General features: G+C 40.3%; 1 protein-coding gene across 1 annotated transcript; it reads right to left on the bottom strand.

Moving 5' to 3' along the window:
- Positions 1 to 326: 326 nt before the first annotated feature.
- irx7 (iroquois homeobox 7) lies at positions 327 to 3,377 on the bottom strand. The gene is made up of 2 exons (XM_008414549.3): positions 2,380 to 3,377; positions 327 to 1,304 (listed from the first exon to the last, which is right to left on the bottom strand). Exons 1-2 carry the CDS (start codon positions 2,605 to 2,607, stop codon positions 567 to 569), a joined length of 966 nt encoding a protein of 321 aa, XP_008412771.2. The 5' UTR covers positions 2,608 to 3,377; the 3' UTR covers positions 327 to 566.
- Between the last annotated feature and the right edge of the window lie 5,227 nt (positions 3,378 to 8,604).

Below are 8,604 nucleotides of genomic sequence, written 5' to 3'. Positions count from 1 at the left end.
AAATAGTTTATAAAAGTGGTAAATGTGCAGTTTAAGAGAGCCACATTTTTTTGTTGACTTTTTTTCCAAACAATCCTGTGATGAAGACTTTCCCATAAATGCCTAAAATATAAATTATGAAACAAAACAAAACAACGAAAAATGAAGATGTTAATGATTTTCTGACTATTGCTTCTTGTATCAGACTCTAAAGGTTTAATAAAATGGATATTGATGTCTCAGTGAAACACTTACTTTATATTATGGTTTTATTTACGAACTGTTTTCTTTTACTTATCTTAAAGTTCTTGTCAGAACAAATAAAGATAAAGACACCTTAATTTTAGAATAAGCCAAAGTTTATTTTAACAAAATACTTCTTTATGGTTAGACAAAGGAAATATAATTTACATCATCCAGGTGGAAAAATACATCTACATTTATTTACAGTGACAGAACATCCTTAGTCTTTGGTCTCCCAACAGATTCTTATACCGTAACAAACTTCAGGAAGTCTGTGAGGTTTGAAGGTTTAAAGTGCAAAATGTTTTTTTTTTGTTAGTTTTTTTAACTGTCTTGTGATCAGCTCAGACTATTTCATGAGTGGTGTAGTAAGCTGGAACAAAGAGTCCGCTTCGTGAAGCCCAGTCCGCCCACAGCTTCCCTGCAGGGTGGTAAAAACCATCCACAGGTTTCTTTGAGACTTCTGAGGTGGCGGTTTCTGCCAAAGACCAGATTTTGGGTTTCTGACTGACAATGTTCTCTTTGCTTTCTGAAGCGGATGATGTGTGGTCAGAATCGGCGTTTCCAGGTTTCTTCTCTGATCCAGCTTCCTGCACCTCCAAGCGTTCCTCTGCAGCTGCGGAGCGCTCCGGCTCCGGCTCGTCTGCGGCTTCCTGCTCATTATGATGCTCTGCCTCATCATCTCGCTCCTCCAAGTTGCACTTCTGCAGGGGGCCTTCCTCCTCGTCACTCTCCCCCTCCTGCTCCTCGTCCTCCTCATCCGATTTGCTTTTGGATGCCCAGCTGACCCTGTTCTCCTTCTTCAGGCGCCGCCTGGCGTTGGCGAACCACGTGGAGACCTGCGTCAGACTCATCTTAGTGATGATGGCCAGCATGATTTTCTCGCCCTTGGTCGGGTACGGGTTCTTCAGGTGCTCGTTCAGCCAGGCCTTCAGCGCGCCGGTGCTCTCACGCGTCGCCACCTTGGCAACCCTGCCAAGATCCTCCCCAGCGCCCGGACGGTAGGGAGGGTAGAGGACCCCTCCGCGGGCCAGGAGGGCGTGATGATATGAAGAGGTGGCCTTCAGGTCAAAGCCACCACTCTGGAAGACAGAAAGACGGAGCATGAGTACAAGCTAAAGAACATGGAAGAAACCAGAGTCAGCCAAAAGGAGAAAGCAGGATTTCTTCTCCTGTTGTCAAGACCATTTGACTTTACACAAACCAGGTTTAAAAATACACCCAGTGTTCACATACTAATAGAGTTCCTCATAAAGCAGCTAAAATGCTAATTTTATCATTTTAGCTGCTTGTGTCTGAGCCAGGAGACAGATTTTATGTGTAATTATTTTTACTTGAATTGAGCAGATTATGAACTTTTCTGCTGTTACTTGTGAACAAAACATCAAACTTTTCATCCACTGCTTTCCCACATCCGCTTGAATTGAAGTGGGCTCTGAAGAAAATGATCAAAATAATCATCAAAATAATCCTTTTGATAAATAATAAATAACTATTTATTATTTACTTTTGTAAATAATACATAATTTACAAAAGTAAAATAAATGTATTAATAAACAGAAGAGCTTCTTAACATCGCACAATGAACACATGATCGACCAGATGACTCCTTGTTTTATTTCCACATTCTTTCATTGACCAGCTGCGTGACATAAAAAGAGCATTTTGATTAAATCAACAATGGTAATTTGCTGATCAGAAGGTTGTGTTTAAAGTGGCAGTCATTGGATTAAATTAGGTGTTTTGGTTGGAGTTTTGCTGCATCCCAACTTTTCAGAAAGTGATTTTTATACAATTTCTTTACTAGAATCTTTCTAAAACAAAGCTTACCATTTGATAATCTTTTTTGCTGGTATTCCAGCCCCACTACATGACATAACATGTTCTTCTTGTGATGGTTTTGATGATTCAACATAATCCCAACTTTAAAAAAAAAAACAACAGATTTTTGCATTATTTCTTCATCAGACCAGTTAGAAAAAGTACTGACTTTTTTGCACTAATTGCTTCCCATATATTAAAGTGATGAGTTTGGCAACAGGTCAACGACTGTATATTCAGAGCGCGCGCGTGGGTTGCGATTGGAACAACATTTCTTTGTGCATTTAAAGAAAAACGAGAAGCCTTATAAGAATATTTTATGAAAGTTGAACTCACCATGTGCGCGATGTGCCTGTGGTGTGGATAAGGGAGAAAGTTGTATCCCTGCAGTCCTGAGTATGTTATGGGAACTCCAGCTGCCATAGCTGCCAGATGCTGAGCCTGTTGCTGCTGCTGCTGCTGTACACCCGATGGACACCCCAGCACCGGGATCTGATATCCAGCCGGCATTACGAGGTTCCTCTCCAAGAAGAAGTTTCCAAATCCAGCTGGCGACGCGGGCATCTTTCCTGTTTCCCCAACTGTTCCTTAAAAAGTCTGTGTGGGACTCCAGCGCACCGGGTCTATTTATATACACAACCAGCTGCCCCTGTGCGTGCGCAAAGAGGAGGGGTGGCGGTGGGAGGGGGGCAGGTCCCACTGGTATTGACTGACAACTCCGTTCAAAAGACCTCCAGCTTTCACTGGCAGCAAATCCCATCAAAGCTCTCCGCTGTTCCTTTTGGCGCTTCTTATCGACTGTTTCTGCAGGGAAGTCGCCCTTCCAATTTAAGTGCAACACTTTTGCATGAATGTGAAAACAGAAGATATTGCATAACTCACAAAATGATGCGCTAGTTAAAAAAACATTTAACAACTCCAACTCCATGAGTTTACGCACAGAATCCCCACCATTTGCAGGTCTTGTCTATTCTAAGTGCTTAATTCGCTTCCCAGACCGTTTGATGTTTTATGAGGATTTTAACACATCTCATGTCTCGCACTGATCGACGAACACTTAAGAAAAATGTCTCCAATTCGGTTAGCAGCCCCCTGCCAGTCTCTGCTGTGACACTTTCAGCGCCCACGCAGCCCTCCTTCTGGGATTTTGATTAAACAGCGCAAAGGCATCGCACTTGCGCGAAACAACTAATAAGACTGCGCTTTTAGCACGGTGTCACAAAAACGCACGTGTTGCATTAAGAAGGTGGTTTGCCAATACAGCTTCCTCTGTGCGTAAAATCCATGCGCGAACCACAACAGTCTGCTCCTTCTGCATGAGGATGGCGCTTAGATTGTCCTAATTAAAACAAGGTTAGGGTAAACAGGTGTTGACTAACGTGTATGATAATTGTGAAATAGCAGATGCAAAGCGTGAGTGTGCGTCAGAGATAAGACAACAGATTACTCGTCTTATTGTTTCTCATCTTCTTTAAAAAACCCGAGCATTAAATCTTAAAAAAAAAAAAAATCAAAATATATATATATATATATATATATATATATATATATATATTCTGTTTTTGACCAGGAATATTCATACATAAACATATTGGAATTTATTTTTTATTTTTCTTTTCGAACTTTTAATTCAAAAATATTGATTAGAAAATACATAAACACCGTGATGTTATCTCAGTCAGTCAGTTAGCTTAAAAACTAACAGTTTTACAGTCATAAATATTTTGTTTTATTCTGATTGAAAATGAATAGAGATTCCAATTTGACAACATAAATAGTTCAAATAGAAAATAGTCCCAATTATCTATTTATTATCACCTTAATATTTTGGTTTTAACAGGCTTTAAATTAAGTAAATAAATGATTTTCTTTCTTTTTTTGTTGCCTTTAAGAGGATTTCTGTCTGCTGAGCTCCTAAACTTTGAGAACTTTAATGCACAGTGTGTGTCTATTTAAAGTGCAGTTCGTTTCTGAAGTCAGAAACCCTTGATGTTTCCTTTTTCATGTCTGCAGAATAACTGTCACATTCCAAAGAAGCTGTGATTGCTTACTGTGCTTTGATGGTGTAACATTTCAGAGGCAAGGAGCCACTTTTTAACTTCATAACCTAAAAAGTCACCTGAGAAATAACTGCTTAATGTCTTGATTTCTGCTTAATGTCTTGATTTCTAGTTAATTTGTTGTGTTTTGGCGCTGAAAGTTCAATCCAGATAAAGGTGAGATATTTCTCTTCTGATTGCCCTAAAGGCTGAATTCTGTCTGCTGATTTCCTGATTAACTGGTAAAGGTTGTATAAAAATTGGACTGAATTAGATTGTATTCAGCTGTATCAATTGAATCAGTTTTTCATTGTTTATTTTATTATTAGGTTCCCTGAAAAAGCTTCTGCTGTAAAAAGTAAATACAAATGTTATACATGTTGGTTTTACTGAAAGAAAGTAAAGGAAGTTTGTGTAGTAATTTGAAAGAGACTGAAGCAGCTCAAAAAATCTATCTTTTTTTCCAGAATATCATTAAACTTGATTTTGTATGGCAGAAAAAAAGCCTTTTCATAAAGTATTGACTGCATGTATTTATGTAAATATGTCCAATACCAATTACCTGCTTTATTATGTGTGCTTTTTTAAACACTATACTTCATTAAAAGGACAAGTTCTGTATAAATTGTCTTAAACGTTAATCTGAACAAAGTAGTTCTGTGTTTAAATCTGTTTAGGCATCATTTAGGAATTTTTTTATGTCTAGATATTAGTGTTAAATGAAAGCCTAAAAAATGACGTTAATTTATATTCATGAAGAAAAAGTGAAGAAGGGATATAGCTGACTCAGCTAAAACCGACTCAGCTAAAACATTTCACAGATTTTTCATGCAAAAGTTTTTATTAAAATGGAAAAAGTGGATTTTGATCAAGCTCCAGCTCCTCGTGATGACCCGTTCATATTGTGTTTTTTTTTTGGCTTGTAGTTTCAGATTCTCCAATTTGTTTTTCGTTTCTCTGACGTCTCACAGACCAAACAGGAAGGTAAGGTTGTGACGCAAGGAGGAAGAGCTGCTGTGGTAGCAACAGGGAAAAAAGTGGTAAAGGTGAAGGGAGGGGAGAAATTTATTAGGGTGGGGTCCACATAGCCCAAAGCAAATTTGTACAAGAGCAACAATGGGTTTGACCAGAGAGCAAAGAGAAAGAAGGCTTATGGCATTGCTAATCTTCATCTGCCAATCCAAACAGCTCAGGGCTGCAGCTTTTGTCCTTCTTGTAGAACTTCTTTCATTCTCTTCCTCTTTTGCCAGCTCTGCCACAATGCAGGTGTTGGTCCTGCTCGGACAGGTTTCGACTGACCTGTTTGCTGTTGGGATGTTGGTCGTTTACAGGAGAGGAAAAAGTGGCCAAATGGAAGACGACTGCCTTCAGTGACTGAAGAGATCCTATACGAGATAGCAAAGAGGATGAAATTAGCTTTATCTCTGGGAACCCGTAAGCCGGCGCTCTGTGTTGAAACTGCGCTTTCTGAGTCTTTCTTTATCTGCAAATCCTCTGCAGATTCCATGTTCTGATGGACCAAACAAAGAGCTGTGCTTCTGGATAAAATGCAGGATGACAGTGCGAGCGATCTGGCAAACAGATAAAGACAATAGCTGAAGGTGTGTGAGCTCAGTTGAAGGCCTCCCCTACCTGCAGGCTGACAAAAGGAACTAAACATGCAATTAGAATAGCTCATAGATGGGTGTGAATGAGACAACAAAAGCCGGCAGTGAATCCACACCGTCTTTGACACATTTTGCTTGTTAGTTTATTTTTGTGGGACTTGATGCTAAATCAAAGCAACATGACATCTTATCTGCAGGATGGGACGGGGTTAAGCAATTCTGATCTGACATAGTTCAATTCAAACGTAGAGCTGTTGTATTTTATAGATTTATTGCAATGAGTGCAATTTTGATGATTCAGTGTCAAAGATGACTTGATGATTGTCCACCAGAAAGTAATTATCAGGGTGGTGATATAAAAAAAGCTGGATGTTTGTAGGGTGCTGCATCCAAGATCTTTAATAGAAAGTTTAATGTAACAACAGAAATAACTGCTGACAACGCTTCAAGTTTAAACACTAGAGCTATACAGCTATGCAGCTATACTGCACTGATGCAGTGATTTTTGCAACAGGGTCCAAAACCAAATACTGAGTTCACATATTGTAAAACATATGTAGATTATTTTTGAGCAGACCAATATTTCTGTATTTTAAAAACCCTTTTCTATTTGGTCTTCAGCAATTTTCTTATTTTCTATAAAACCAAATGTTGTTTTTTCATGAATAGCTCTCATAAAAACCAGAAATAAACACAGGGAAATTATTATTGCCTGTGTGATTAATCTGTAACATATACAACATATTTAGAACTAATAACCAAACTGCATTGTGTTAAATCATAAAAACCTGGAAGAAAATGTACATTTGGGGAGAATTTCTCCACTGAGAAGCATCTGACTCAGTTCTCTGTAATTACATGCTGCTCTCCATGCAGCTCCCTTGTTCCTGCCTAATAGGATTTTCCTGGGGTTACCGACACAAATGGGAGATGTAAGCAAAGTGTGAATGTTATCAAGCTCTCCCACCTCTTTACTATCTGACCCCCCTCGTTTCAGGCCCCCTTCCACTCTTTATACTTTGTCATTACTCTTATCAGGGCCACTCTATCATTCTTTGAAAATAGTGGAGGTACTGAGATGTAAGTATGTCTTTGTTTAAGGCCGGCCAGCGGCCAGCGGCCCGCCTCCCAGCTCCCTCCTGCGTGCAGGCTGATTGACGGCCCTCTGCTGGGTGAGTGACAGCCAGCGTTGGTTTGGACTGGAAGGGCCGCTGTGACAGCTGGTGGTGCTGCCTTTAGTGTGGGGCCCCGCCTGGTGGGGCCCCTACACAGGGCTCCACAGCTTGATTCCTGTAGCCCCGGTCAGTGCGGATCCCCCTGGTGCGTTTGTCACTGCAGATCAGCTTGTTAGCTCCCTGCTTCTTTAAGCAGTTGTAGGTTTTTGTTGCAAATATGTCCGGTCTGATTCCTCATCAGATGTAATTTAATTCAAAGTTACTTTATTTATCAGGGCAAGAATCTCTGGTAGCAGTCAGTCTTGCAACAAATCTGAAGAGCCCTCTGACTGAAGACTGTCATGACATGCTGACAGCTCAGAGGAACATGTCCTGGATGACACAATTAGTTATTAGCAAACAATCTTAAGACATTCCTTTTCTAAATAAAAACAGTATTTCTAGCGAATGATGCATCTGGAGCTCTTTCTGCTTTATTTAACATCAGTGCAGTGTAGGGCTGATCTGTTAGTTATTTTTTGGACTAAACAATTAATTTTCTTATACAGAATATGAACCATGTGAAGTGAACTCTATGCCACTTGATGAATTCTGGGTGTAACTTTTTTTTTTAAATCTTAAATGCAAAATGTATTTATGTTTTGTACAGTTTGGCTTAACTACTACACTGAATATACTGTTATTTCAGTAATTTTTTTGTCTCAACTCAATTACTAAATTAGTTGATAATTATGATTGGTCATGATTAATAGTTTCACCACCAGTCAGGATTGGTCCAGGACTCCAAGTTAACTCCAACTTTAATACGACTTCCAGTTCATTTTGAAACTTTGACATTCGGACTTCTGAGTAGAAATTGTGCGCTTTACACAACCCAAAGTTTGTTATGTAAGTTCACAGAACATTATCAGATTCATGTTACCGTACCTGAATCCCGTGAACAAAGTGAAGTTCACCCATCCATCATTTTCCGTCAAAAGCCTCACAGAGAGTAGCTAATGAGGTTATTGAGCATCTGTGACGTGACATCTACATTTTGGCCATTTGTAAAACAATAGCAACAAGGAAGCCTGGGACATTGGGCCCAGTGCTGTCCCGACTCAAAATAACAAAGCTGAGCAGGCGCTGGTGGGAGGCAGCGCTCTCATGGAAATGAGCAACCGAACCAACAATGTAGCGCCTAATCTCCTCAGAGAGGGGAATCAGTTACACAGCAGTATGCACCCCTCAATGCTTTTCATTAGAGTCAGTGTGCTACTGGAACAGTCCCGCCGCCTCGCATACAAACACACACACACACACACCAACCCTCATGTGTAACCACAGAACTTACACATACATGTACTAGAAACAAGGTGCCACCCCCCCCCCCCCAGCCCCCCATTCTCCAACACAACAACAGAAGGGTTAAAATAAGTGGGGCAGAGGCCTGGTGTGGGGGTGCAAGGCCTCAAAGCATGGGATTAAAGTTAATGTGCCCTCCCTGGGTTCTAATCTCTTCAGAGGGGGACTTTGTTTGAGGGGCTTGAGGGCAGTGAGATAAGTATCTATTACAGAAACTCCCCTCTTATCCCTCCAACATCCCCGCTTCAAAAATGAAGCACAAAAACACTTGCCTCTGTTCCCCTCTGTGTCGTCTGATATCTAAGATCCAAAAGCAAGTGCTGCCCCTTTTTCTACTAATCAGGAATTAGGAGTCCAAAGCTGTATGGCAGGTCGGAGGGGGCCATATTTACTCCA

This window comes from Poecilia reticulata, chromosome 7 (assembly GCF_904066995.2).
Source record: "Poecilia reticulata chromosome 7, P_reticulata-male-v2, whole genome shotgun sequence".
Lineage (NCBI taxonomy): Eukaryota > Metazoa > Chordata > Actinopteri > Cyprinodontiformes > Poeciliidae > Poecilia > Poecilia reticulata.
This window is presented reverse-complemented; position numbering and strand designations above follow the sequence as displayed.

Excerpts from the sequence above, each read along its gene's own strand:
- irx7 (XM_008414549.3), bottom strand. The coding sequence starts at position 2,607 with ATGCCCGCGTCGCCAGCTGGATTTGGAAACTTCTTCTTGGAGAGGAAC. Across the intron at positions 1,305-2,379 it reads ACAGGCACATCGCGCACATG|AGTGGTGGCTTTGACCTGAA; the intron begins GTGAGTTCAACT and ends TCTGTCTTCCAG.